The sequence below is a fragment of the Liolophura sinensis genome, unplaced genomic scaffold (assembly GCF_032854445.1).
Source record: "Liolophura sinensis isolate JHLJ2023 unplaced genomic scaffold, CUHK_Ljap_v2 scaffold_14, whole genome shotgun sequence".
Classification (NCBI taxonomy): Eukaryota; Metazoa; Mollusca; class Polyplacophora; order Chitonida; family Chitonidae; genus Liolophura; species Liolophura sinensis.
In genome coordinates this window covers 838,325-853,185 of record NW_027017953.1, presented here as the reverse complement: position 1 = coordinate 853,185, position 14,861 = coordinate 838,325, and the positions used below count along the sequence as shown (strand labels likewise).

At 41.6% G+C, this 14,861-nt stretch overlaps 1 protein-coding gene across 2 annotated transcripts in view; it reads right to left on the bottom strand.

Moving 5' to 3' along the window:
• LOC135481281 (F-BAR domain only protein 2-like) overlaps window positions 1–14,861 on the bottom strand; it is a 59,993-nt gene that overhangs the window by 39,850 nt on the left and 5,282 nt on the right. For both annotated transcript variants that reach the window (XM_064761130.1, XM_064761131.1), the window contains exon 2: window positions 797–888. In XM_064761130.1, coding sequence (XP_064617200.1) covers window positions 797–888 — 92 coding nt within the window. The remainder of the gene's footprint in view (window positions 1–796; window positions 889–14,861) is intronic.

Genomic DNA, 14,861 nt, shown 5'->3' with positions numbered 1-14,861 from the left:
TAGTATTGGCAGTGTAAAGATAAAGAATTGCTCATTACCTGTAGTATTGACAGTGTAAAGATAAAGGATTGCTCCTGTTACCTGTGGTATTGACAGTGTGAAGATAAAGGATTGCTCTTGTTACCTGTAGTATTGGCAGTGTAAAGGCAAAGGATTGCTCTTGTTACCTGTAGTATTGGCAGTGTAAAGGCAAAGGATTGCTCTTGTCACTTGTAGTATTGACAGTGTAAAGATAAATTATTGCTCTTGTTACCTGTAGTATTGACAGTGTAAAGATAAAGGATTGCTCTTGTTACCTGTAGTATTGGCAGTGTAAAGGCAAAGGATTGCTCTTGTCACCTGTAGTATTGACAGTGTAAAGATAAAGGATTGCTCTTGTTACCTGTAGTATTGACAGTGTAAAGATAAAGGATTGCTCCTGTTACCTGGCTCTGCTAGCAACCTGCGGATGGTTGTGGGTTTCCCCCGGGCTATGCCCGCTTTCCTCCCACCATAATGCTGGCCGCCGTCGTATAAGTGAAATATTCTTGAGTACGGCGTAAAACAACAATCAAATAAATAAATAAATAAATTGTTACCTGTAGTATTGGCAGTGTAAAGACAAAGACTGCTCTTGTTCTATGTAGTATTGGTAGTGTGGAGATAAAGGATTGCTCTTGTTACCTGTAGTACAACACATCAAATGACAGTCTCAGAAACATTAGTTACATCTGTATAACTTCTGTCAGGATTGAACACACTCCCTAACAGGTCTCAGCTTCAACAAATGCATTCACCATAGACCCTGAAATCTCACCTTTCTCTGAGGAAGTCCACAAGCTCTTTGCTGGACGTTTGACCATGTTTCATATTAGTATACAGCACATAGAACCCATTGTTTTTCTCCCCCTACAAAACAACAACACAATGAGCTTTGAACATGTTAAATTAACAGGCATTAAGACAATAAACAAGTACATGATATGTGTTTTAGACAGGAAATGACAGCTTCCACTGAATTACAAGTAAATGTACAATCATGCCAAATTTTATCTGACTACACTAAACTCACAGCGACTACATTGGTGAGAGGCACCAGGATCATTACGCTGCGCTAGTGCACTAACCAAACGAGCAAATCATTGATAAATTTACATAATTTTCACCAATTAACCACTCTTGTGTACAGCACAGAGATCCGTTATCAAAAAATCCCATGATATTACAGATGGTTTACTTTATGTTCCACTCTGTAAGAATTCCCTTAAAACCTCTTCCTTGCCAAGACCGTGCCAAGTTACTACTGGTAAAAAATAGATTTGCACAACACAAATCAATTTATAATGTGGATCGCATTATTACTTTGTCAAACTAAAGAATCATTTTAACCCTGTAAATACCACAGACATGACCGAACAAGTCTGAGATTTAGTGAAAATTTGAGCTATTCTTATTAAATACAAAAAATTGATTTGATTATTGAACATGGATTTTTTGCCGTTTTAAGTAATAATATGGTATTATCATTTGGTTGAGCAGTAACATTTGCTGTGTACATGTTGTTTAGTTTGTTATCATGAAAACAGTCTATACAAATATGTATAGGCTTTGATTAATTCACAATGTTTCGTTATACTTTTCAAAAAGGTCTCCTCAAGATGTGACTGTCACATGCACGCATTCATTCCAAAAAATCTTGATGCAGGGAATTTCCTATCTTATGATCAGTGGTGAGATGCTGAGTTTTAGTTCCCCACCCTAGAGCTCTGCAGTATATTCAGGCTGTGTACAGTTGCACTAGAGTGAGCAATTACACTGTGCAGGATACAGGAAATGGCTGTGACTTTCAGGCCTCTTCAAACCCTCTTGGCAGAAGTACCACTGCTCTTCCCCACTAAGCTGTACTCCCACATGGGTTCATATCTCACTGTATGATCATGACAGAACTACACAATTCCTCATGACTATCAGGCTTCACAATACTCCCACATGGGTTCATATCTCACTGTATGATCATGACAGAACTACACAATTCCTCATGACTATCCTTAGGTTTCACAGTACTCCCACATGGGTTCATATCTCACTGTATGATCATGACAGAACTACACAATCCTCATGACTATCCTTAGGCTTCACAATACTCCCACATGGGTTCATATCTCACTGTATGATCATGACAGAACTACACAATTCCTCATGACTATCCTAAGGTTTCACAATACTCCCACATGGGTTCATATCTCACTGTATGATCATGACAGAACTACACAATTCCTCATGACTATCCTTAGGTTTCACAATACTCCCACATGGGTTCATATCTCACTGTATGATCATGACAGGACTACACAATTCCTCATGACTATCCTTAGGTTTCACAATACTCCCACATGGGTTCATATCTCACTGTATGATCATGACAGGACTACACAAGTCCTCATGACTATCCTTAGGTTTCACAATACTCCCACACGGGTTCATATCTCACTATATGATCATGACAGGACTACACAAGTCCTCATGACTATCCTTAGGTTTCACAATACTCCCACATGGGTTCATATCTCACTGTATGATCATGACAGAACTACACAATTCCTCATGACTATCCTTAGGTTTCACAATACTCCCACATGGGTTCATATCTCACTGTATGATCATGACAGAACTACACAAATTCCTCATGACTATCCTAAGGTTTCACAATACTCCCACATGGGTTCATATCTCACTGTATGATCATGACAGGACTACACAAGTCCTCATGACTATCCTTAGGTTTCACAATACTCCCACATGGGTTCATATCTCACTGTATGATCATGACAGGACTACACAATTCCTCATGACTATCCTTAGGTTTCACAATACTCCCACATGGGTTCATATCTCACTGTATGATCATGACAGAACTACACAAATTCCTCATGACTATCCTAAGGTTTCACAATACTCCCACATGGGTTCATATCTCACTGTATGATCATGACAGAACTACACAAATTCCTCATGACTATCCTTAGGTTTCACAATACTCCCACATGGGTTCATATCTCACTGTATGATCATGACAGAACTACACAAATTCCTCATGACTATCCTTAGGTTTCACAATACTCCCACATGGGTTCATATCTCACTGTATGATCATGACAGGACTACATGTACACACGTCCTCATGACTATCCTTAGGTTTCACAATACTCCCACATGGGTTCATATCTCACTGTATGATCATGACAGGACTACACAATTCCTCATGACTATCCTTAGGTTTCACAATACTCCCACATGGGTTCATATCTCACTGTATGATCATGACAGGACTACATGTACACAAGTCCTCATGACTATCCTTAGGTTTCACAATACTCCCACATGGGTTCATATCTCACTATATGATCATGACAGGGCTACACAATTCCTCATGACTATCCTTAGGTTTCACAATACTCCCACATGGGTTCATATCTCACTGTATGATCATGACAGGACTACACAAGTCCTCATGACTATCCTAAGGTTTCACAATACTCCCACATGGGTTCATATCTCACTATATGATCATGACAGGGCTACACAATTCCTCATGACTATCCTTAGGTTTCACAATACTCCCACATGGGTTCATATCTCACTGTATGATCATGACAGGGCTACACAATTCCTCATGACTATCCTAAGGTTTCACAATACTCCCACACGGGTTCATATCTCACTGTATGATCATGACAGGACTACACAATTCCTCATGACTATCCTTAGGTTTCACAATACTCCCACATGGGTTCATATCTCACTGTATGATCATGACAGAACTACACAAATTCCTCATGACTATCCTAAGGTTTCACAATACTCCCACATGGGTTCATATCTCACTGTATGATCATGACAGAACTACACAAACTCCTCATGACTATCCTTAGGTTTCACAATACTCCCACATGGGTTCATATCTCACTGTATGATCATGACAGAACTACACAAATTCCTCATGACTATCCTTAGGTTTCACAATACTCCCACATGGGTTCATATCTCACTGTATGATCATGACAGGACTACATGTACACAAGTCCTCATGACTATCCTTAGGTTTCACAATACTCCCACATGGGTTCATATCTCACTGTATGATCATGACAGGACTACACAATTCCTCATGACTATCCTTAGGTTTCACAATACTCCCACATGGGTTCATATCTCACTGTATGATCATGACAGGACTACATGTACACAAGTCCTCATGACTATCCTTAGGTTTCACAATACTCCCACATGGGTTCATATCTCACTATATGATCATGACAGGGCTACACAATTCCTCATGACTATCCTTAGGTTTCACAATACTCCCACATGGGTTCATATCTCACTGTATGATCATGACAGAACTACACAATTCCTCATGACTATCCTAAGGTTTCACAATACTCCCACATGGGTTCATATCTCACTGTATGGTCATGACAGGACTACACAATCCTCATGACTATCCTTAGGTTTCACAATACTCCCACATGGGTTCATATCTCACTGTATGATCATGACAGGACTACACAATCCTCATGACCACATGCACATGTACTACCCTCACACCTCACAATACTCCACACTATTGCTACGCATTACAGGCTACTTGTGCATTGTACATGTATCACATTTGCTGAAGACAAACCCTGGTGATGGTATAGAGGGACACACAGCCCATGACAGGCATGACACCTCCTGGTCACTAGCCCACACTGATGAGGCACAGGGGGAAGGTATTTTTATGGCAGATGCCAGTCTAAGAAATCGTCAATATATATGTAAAACAGGATAAATGTAAATTATAGCTGAATAGTCTATGATGTGCACGTACATCAAAATACATGTATATGGCAACTACAGTTGAAATGTCTACCACGATTATACAAGTACAACAGGATTATACGTGTACAGTGTATGGCAACTGTAGCTGAATTGTCTTTGATGTACATCACGGTACATGTATATGGCAACTATAGCTGAATTGTTTATGATGTACATCACGGTACATGTATATGGCAACTACAGCTGAATTGTTTATGATGTACATCAGGATACATGTATATGGCAACTATAGCTTAATTGTTTATGATGTACACCTTCATACTTTCATACAATGTGGTTCTAACATTGCTGACCTCATAAAATACATGTACACTCAACTTTATCCTGACTCCCAGATAACTGACTGATAATATCCCCCCCCCCCCCCCCACCTCCCACCAATGTAAGTGCCCCATTATTATTAGCCACCAGCTGTACATTACACAGTGTACATACCAGTTCAGACAAGTGTAAGGAGATTTTCAGTCAGCTGGAACATACATATGGTTATCGCAGGCTTCACGCCCATGTCTGCCACATCACCGGTCAGAGCCAATTGGTTTGATCATTTACAGATAAATCATGTGCAACTCATTCTGACACACGGCTAATGAGCCGAATAAATTGTCTATTAAGACAATGTGCTGGTGATTTCCTAGAGCCCCAGAAACTGAACCACTGGGTCTAAGGGCAGAGTGATCAGAACAACTGACAAGATGACATGGACGTGGTGAGGATCAATAATGGCCATGGAGCCAGAGTTTGTGTTAGAGGGTAAGGAGATCTGCCAGTGGATGACATGAGGCGAAGGTGATGCAGCGTTCACAGACAGACTGAACAGTATACACTACAGCATGGACCCATGTGTGGTGAATGGTTTAATTCATAAAACATCAATTCATGGGGAAGAGAGAAAACTGAGCACAATATCAGCTTTATTTCATAGTTTATGTGTGTTTCAATTTGTTTACATCTCTAATGAAAGTTGGAAAGTTATATGGTAGATATGGAAAACTACTCTAGGAAATATCAACATCTATGAAGATGTCGGACAACCTTCTATACATGTATTTCCCATCAGAAGGGGCATACAAATGTCCAGGGCATTACTCTGAACTGGAAGCCCGTTCTTGTTATCACTCCCAGAAACCAAGGCTAAGGAAATCTGCTTGGATTCTAATAAACATCCAAAACACTTTGCACTATGTCTCCAAAATCTGTTCTCTTTTATATGCATCAACGCATCACTTGTAGTGAATGCTTTGTGGTCCTAAATTAAATCAGGTTGACATGACTGGGAAGAAGATGAGTGTGAGGAAGATGGTCCCACCCAGCCTCTAGGTCACGCCTTTCCCTGGTACTCCTCCTTCAACACATACACGTGAACCTACAGGTAGAATCAGTACATACAGAATCTATCCATGCTTCTTTGTAGAGTATCAGAAATGAGTCTGGCTCTGGCCTCTTGTCAGTCAACACCTGACCAGAAGACTGGTCTAGGCCTTTCCCCCACAGGCTATGAGGCTGTATGGCTGGGATATACATGTAGTCTATAAATACATAGGGATGGGCGGAATACATGCTGGCATAACTGACAAACTAGTTCACGATCATTAATGCTGTAGTGAGCTTGGAGAAAGATGAGCTCTCGCGTCCTCCAGTTCTCGAGGGGCTAAAACTCCCACAGGGATGACCCTCTGACCCTCAGTTTTGTATTAATTATCACACCACAAGAATTAGGAATACCTTCCTAGGCTCACATGCATCTGTTAATATTCCGCTTGGAGCAAGTTTTCAAATTTTCTGTTAAAACTGACCTTGATTGCATTTGAAGATTAAATTATTTTCTGAAATGAACAATGCAAACCCAGGTGATGTGCTGATTAACATGAGATCCAGGAGCAAGCACAACTGTGTAATAAACCCAAAGACACAAATACACACACGTTGTCCAACAAGGAAAGACAAACATACATCTGTGTACTGTCTCAACAGTTATACATGTATATGTTAATAAGCTTCTTCAGAACATGTGTCAACCTGATGTGTTCATGAGGAAGTTATAGGTCATTAACTCTGTGTTAACATCGTCTGGATTTGAACTCATGGTGGTGACTAAAGGCTGCTGTGATGAGCTGAGTCAGTCCGCACTGGTAGAAGTTTAGTGTATCTATATGGTCTGTTAGTGTAAGACATTGTGAAGCTGCATTTGTTGCTCTGTCGCCCTAAAGTCCAGTACAGTGTCAGATGGTCATGTACTCTGGTAGTAATATTTCCACAAGGCCATCTTATAAAAAAACTATTTGATGGGCATAACTCGAGGTTATCAGAAAAAGTGGGGTTAGTTGGTGTTAAATTCTTCTTTTTTTAATTCTCATAATGAAAAAAGATGAGATTTCTAAAACATCACAGTAATACTGAAAAGGGAATTTTAAAAAAATTAAAAGTTTTATCACAAATTGTAGATTAAAGCCGTTTTTTGAAGACTGAGATGGATTAAACAACTGAACATATTTTTACTGATGGCCGAACCAAAACCTTGGGACACTACTGTACTAACACATATACATGTAGGTATACTGCTGTAGCAGGTGAAGGGACGTCACATAGATCTAAATACATCTGCCAGCAATATGTCTTAATACCTCAGCTGTATAAATGACCAAGTTAATGAACACATGTAGCCACATAAACAGACATTCCCAGGAAAACAAAGGAGGGGATTTCAACCCATTATTTATAAATGTACGTTCGTACACCACCTTAGAAACTCAACACGACATTGCGGTTGAGATAACACCATAGTGAACAGTCAAACGAATGAAGAAGGTCATTATTATACAGAAGACTTTCATTCCTGACACATTTATAACCAAAATAGACACTTGTCTGGATCCATTTCTGAACCCAGCATCTGCCCTACAAATTGGTACTTAATACTGAGCACACTTGTGATTATTCATAAGTCGTCTGGGTGACAGGTCAGTTAGGGAATATGCTGACAGACTGGACAGGGACAGAGTAATGAGGACAAAGACACTTCATGTGTACACTCAGACTATGTACCAGCATCAAAGTCACAAGTTAGATGACACTGTGACACATCATATGATTTGTGTTCATAGACAGACGTGCACCGTTATCAAGGGATAGAGCAAATCTAGACCAAAACAGATAACTGTGGTCACATGGAAAAGTGACAGCCAATTAGCACTGGTATCTTACAGGGGGGCAGAGACTGTGATCTGCTTAGAAAGCAGGACTGATCCTCTCTCACTGAGCAGTGTGTGTGTGTGTAGTTAACTCGACACACTGATACCACACAGGACAAGGTACTTCAAGGAGCCTGGCCTGGCACTCTAAACCCCACCAGACTTCCAACACCATGTTTTCTGTCTTCTACGCTCCTCTCAGCTGATTTAGCATATCTTACTGCTGTGATAAACTGATCATGTTCACTATCATCAGCTGGGAGAATGACCGTCCGCTTACAGTAGTTTGCAAACATTCATCAACTGCAAAAAATTGCAAAGCTCCATCAAGAACATTTTCCACACATTCATCCACTAGAATTATCAAAATTCATCAACTAGCCATCATTAGTTGCCATGTTTCCACACATTCATCAGCCACCCTTCTACACATTCATTAGCCAGCTTTCTGCTGACACATCAGCTACTTTTCTACACATTCATCAGCTACCTTTCCACACATTCATCAGCCACCTTTCCACACATTCGTCAGCTACTTTCTACACATTTATCAGCCACCTTTTCTCAGCCACTTTTCCACACATTCATCAGCTACCTTTCTACACATTCATCAGCGACCTTCTTACATATTCATCAGCCACCTTTTCTCAGCCACTTTTCCACACATTCATCAGCCACCTTTCTACAAATTCATCAACCACCTTTTCTCAGCCACTTTTCCACACATTCATCAGCCACCTTTCCACACATTCGTCAGCTACCTTTCTACACATTTATCAGCCACCTTTTCTCAGCCACTTTTCCACACATTCATCAGCTAGCTTTCTACACATTCATCAGCCACCTTTTCTCAGCCACTTTTCCACACATTCATCAGCCACCTTTCTACACATTTATCAGCCACCTTTTCTCAGCCACTTTTCCACACATTCATCAGCTAGCTTTCTACACATTCATCAGCCACCTTTCTACACATTTATCAGCCACCTTTCTGCCCACACATCAGCCACCTTTCTACACATTTTTCAGCCATCTTTCTGCTCACACCTCAACTACCTTTCTGCACATTCATCAGCCACTTTTTTGCTGACAGTCACCTTCCTACACATTCATCAGCTACCTTTCTACACATTCATTAGCCACATTTCTGCTGACACATCAGTCACCTTTCTACATATTCATCAGTCACCTTTCTACACATTTATCAGCCACCTTTATACATTTTCATCAACAACATTTCTGCTTACACATTCACCATGTTTCTACACATCCATCAGCTACCTTTCTACATATTCCTCAGTCACCTTTTCTCCACATTTATCAGCCATCTTCTACATATTCATCAGCCACCTTTCTACACATTCATCAGCCACCTTTCCACATATTCATCAGCAACATTTCTGCTGACACATCAGCCACCTTTCTACACATTCATCAGCCACCCTTTCTCTACATTCATCAGCCACCTTTCTACACATTCATCAGCCACCTTTATACATATTCATCAACAACATTTCTGCTTACACATTCGCCATGTTTCTACATATCCATTAGCTACCTTTCTACATATTCCTCAGTTACCTTTTCTCCACATTTATCAGCCATCTTCTACATATTTATCAGCCACCTTTCTACACATTCATCAGCCACCTTTCCACATATTCATCAGCAACATTTCTGCTGACACATCAGCCACCTTTCTACACATTCATCAGCCACCCTTTCTCTACATTCATCAGCCACCTTTCTGCACATTCATCAGCCACCCTTTATCTACATTCATCAGCCACCCTTTCTACACATTCATCAGCCTCCTTTCCACATATTCATCAGCAACATTTCTGCTGACACATCAGCCACCTTTCTACACATTCATCAGCCACCCTTTCTCTACATTCATCAGCCACCTTTCTGCACATTTATCAGCCACCCTTTATCTATATTCATCAGCCACCCTTTCTACATATTCATCAGCCACCTTTCCACATATTCATCAGCAACATTTCTGCTGACACATCAGCCACCTTTCTACACATTCATCAGCCACCCTTTCTCTACATTCATCAGCCACCCTTTCTGCACATTCATCAGCCACCCTTTCTCTACATTCATCAGCCACCCTTTCTACACATTCATCAGCCACCTTTCCACATATTCATCAGCAACATTTCTGCTGACACATCAGCCACCTTTCTACACATTCATCAGCCACCCTTTCTCTACATTCATCAGCCACCTTTCTACACATTCATCAGCCACCCTTTCTCTACATTCATCAGCCACCTTTCCACATATTCATCAGCTACTTCTCTACACTTTCAACTATCATTATCAATGTTAACAAGTCTGCACGAACTTTTTCACACATGTATGTACATGCATGTATCAAGTATCTGCAGATAACCCACATGTTTTAAAGTCCTTAATCAACACCCTTAAAATAGAAATACGATAAAGTCATGGAAAATTATGAAAAAAAAAAAGATTATGCTTGAGGATTTAATATCTGACACATATTTACCATGTACTTGTAGGTTGGCTTACAACTGGTCACAACAAGCTACACAAACATGCACCACATGCTGTGTACACGACATTGTGTCTTACATGTAGGTAATGACCACATTGTAATAACCAGAACAAACATGGCTGATTACATGGCTAGACAAGTCTTTGTTTTCCCTTATGGCATCCTTAACATTTTTTATCAACATGTAAACATGAAGGACATACTGTCTGCAGAACAAGTCAGAACCAAGAAATGAGGTATCATGCATGTGTGAGGAACAAACATACCACAGTGGAATATGATAAATGCCTGATGTATAGGACATGTTGTGGTCAAGCTGGTGAGGAGGGGACAAATACCACAGTGGTACATGGTAGGTACCTGACGCATAGAAGGACATGTTGTGGTCAAGCTGGTGAGGAGGGGACAAATACCACAGTGGTATATGGCATGTACATGAAGTATAGAAGGACATGTTGCAGTCAAGCTGGTGAGGAGGGGACAAATACCACAGTGGTACATGGTAGGTACCTGAAGCATAGAAGGACATGTTGTGGTCAAGCTGGTGAGGAGGGGACAAATACCACAGTGGTATATGGCATGTACATGAAGTATAGAAGGACATGTTGCAGTCAAGCTGGTGAGGGGAGGACAAATACCACAGTGGTATATGGCAGGTGCCTGAAGCATAGAAGGACATGTTATTGTCAAGCTGGTGAGGAGGGGACAAATACCACAGTGGTATATGGCATGTGCATGAAGTATAGAAGGACATGTTGCAGTCAAGCTGGTGAGGGGAGGACAAATACCACAGTGGTACATGGTAGGTACGTGAAGCATAGAAGGACATGTTGTGGTCAAGCTGGTGAGGAGGGGACAAATACCACAGTGGTATATGGCATGTACATGAAGTATAGAAGGACATGTTGCAGTCAAGCTGGTGAGGGGAGGACAAATACCACAGTGGTATATGGTAGGTGCCTGAAGCATAGAAGGACATGTTATTGTCAAGCTAGTGAGGAGGGGACAAATACCACAGTGGTATATGTTAGGTACCTGAAACATAGAAGGACATGTTGTGGTCAAACTGGTGAGGAGGGGACAAATACCACAGTGGTATATGGTAGGTACCTGAAGCATAGAAGGACATGTTGTGGTCAAGCTGGTGAGGAGGGGACAAATACCACAGTGGTATATGGTATGTACATGAAGTATAGAAGGACATGTTATGGTCAAGCTGGTGAGGAGGGGACAAATACCACAGTGGTATATGGTAGGTACCTGAAGTATAGAAGGACATGTTATGGTCAAACTGGTGAGGAGGGGACAAATACCACAGTGGTATATGGTAGGTACCTGAAGCATAGAAGGACATGTTATGGTCAAACTGGTGAGGAGGGGACAAATACCACAGTGGTATATGGTAGGTACCTGAAGCATAGAAGGACATGTTGTGGTCAAGCTGGTGAGGAGGGGACAAATACCACAGTGGTACATGGTATGTACATGAAGTATAGAAGGACATGTTATGGTCAAGCTGGTGAGGAGGGGACAAATACCACAGTGGTATATGGTAGGTACCTGAAGTATAGAAGGACATGTTATGGTCAAACTGGTGAGGAGGGGACAAATACCACAGTGGTACATGGTAGGTACCTGAAGCATAGAAGGACATGTTATGGTCAAACTGGTGAGGAGGGGACAAATACCACAGTGGTATATGGTAGGTACCTGAAGCATAGAAGGACATGTTGTGGTCAAGCTGGTGAGGAGGGGACAAATACCACAGTGGTATATGGTATGTACATGAAGTATAGAAGGACATGTTATGGTCAAGCTGGTGAGGAGGGGACAAATACCACAGTGGTATATGGTAGGTACCTGAAGCATAGAAGGACATGTTGTAGTCAAGCTGGTGAGGAGGGGACAAATACCACAATGGTATATGGTATGTACATGAAATATAGAAGGACATGTTATGATCAAGCTGGTGAGGAGGGGACAAATACCACAATGGTATATGGTAGGTACCTGAAGCATAGAAGGACATGTTATGGTCAAACTGGTGAGGAGGGGACAAATACCACAGTGGTATATGGTAGGTACCTGAAGCATAGAAGGACATGTTGTGGTCAAGCTGGTGAGGAGGGGACAAATACCACAGTGGTATATGGTATGTACATGAAGTATAGAAGGACATGTTATGGTCAAGCTGGTGAGGAGGGGACAAATACCACAGTGGTATATGGTAGGTACCTGAAGTATAGAAGGACATGTTATGGTCAAACTGGTGAGGAGGGGACAAATACCACAGTGGTATATGGTAGGTACCTGAAGCATAGAAGGACATGTTATGGTCAAACTGGTGAGGAGGGGACAAATACCACAGTGGTATATGGTAGGTACCTGAAGCATAGAAGGACATGTTGTGGTCAAGCTGGTGAGGAGGGGACAAATACCACAGTGGTATATGGTATGTACATGAAGTATAGAAGGACATGTTATGGTCAAGCTGGTGAGGAGGGGACAAATACCACAGTGGTATATGGTAGGTACCTGAAGCATAGAAGGACATGTTGTAGTCAAGCTGGTGAGGAGGGGACAAATACCACAATGGTATATGGTATGTACATGAAGTATAGAAGGACATGTTATGATCAAGCTGGTGAGGAGGGGACAAATACCACAGTGGTATATGGTAGGTACCTGAAGCATAGAAGGACATGTTGTAGTCAAGCTGGTGAGGAGGGGACAAATACCACAGCGGTATATGGTATGTACATGAAGTATAGAAGGACATGTTGTGGTCAAGCTGGGGGGGGGGGGGGGGGGGGGGGGTCGGGGAAATACCACAGTGGTATATGGTATGTACATGAAATATAGAAGGACATGTTGTGGTCAAGCTGGTGAGGACAGAACAAATACCACAGTGGTATATGGTATGTGCATGAAGTATAGAAGGACATGTTGCGGTCAAGCTGGTGACGAGGACTCAAATCACAGCATGCCCAAAAAAGCCCATAGTATGGACTATGTTCCCTCATAAATTTAACTCAAACATTATTAAACATTCCCTACTTTCATGTGATATGTACCTATACACAGAGTTCCACAGATTCCCATCTGTCATGATGACCTCTCTATCCACACGTAACTGCCTATCCTCTTGTGTTGCTGGCCATCAGTTGAAATAATCATCCACACCTTTCAAGTAGTAACCTGTCCTCTATAACCCTCTATAAACATTCTCAACTACCAGTAGTGTAACTCTGAAAAAATGAAAGGTTCCTTTGACTTCAGCCAAATTTTGTCATAATTAAGAGAACTAAATTTCATGATGAACATTACAGATCTGCAGACTACTTGTGTATTACATCACAAAAGCATCAGAACATAAAGTTTCTGCATCATTCTCAGCCCTGCAGCCAAAGATGACTGTCAGGTGGCACTCGTGTCAGAGGCCTCGTTCTCAACCCTGCAGCCAAAGATAACTGTCAGGCGGCACTAGCGTCAGAGGCCTCGTTCCCAACCCTCCAGCCAAAGATAACTGTCAGGCGGCCCTAGTGTGAAGGGCCTCATTCTCAACCCTGCAGCCCAAGATGACTGTCAGGTGGCACTAGTGTGAAGGGTCATTCTCAACCCTGCAGCCAAAGATGATGGTCAGGCAGCACTAGTGTGAAGGGTCTCATTCTCAACCTCACAGCCAAAGATGACTGTCAGGTGGCATTAGTGTGAAGGGTTTCATTCTCAACCTCACAGCCAAAGATAAATGTCAGGTAGCACTAGTGTGAAGGGCCTCATTCTCAACCTCACAGCCAAAGATAAATGTCAGGTAGCACTAGTGTGAAGGGCCTCATTCTCAACTCTTCAGCAAAAGATGACTGTCAGGTGGCACTAGTGTGAAGGGCCTCATTCTCAACCCTGCAGCCAAAGATAACTGTCAGGCAGCACTAGTGTGGAGGGCCTCACTGCTATGTCAAAAACTGATTAAGATTTACAAAGATATAATGTACATGTATTAGTGTCTACTGTAACATTCTGTATTTAATGTAATATCATAATGAGGAGCTGGAAAAAGGAACGTTTGTCGTCAATAAAAGGACATCAAGGCCCTCTTGCCTGTCGTTTGATATGTGTCCATTAAAATATGGTGTTACAAGTGACAGATCTTGCATGGCATGACCATCATGCTTTAATGATGCTGGTGTTATACCTTCCCCTCGCACAGGGATCAATCCCTCTACATGTCCTTACCCTAATTCCTCAACCTTTTCCCATATGACAGGGCAACTTTCAGT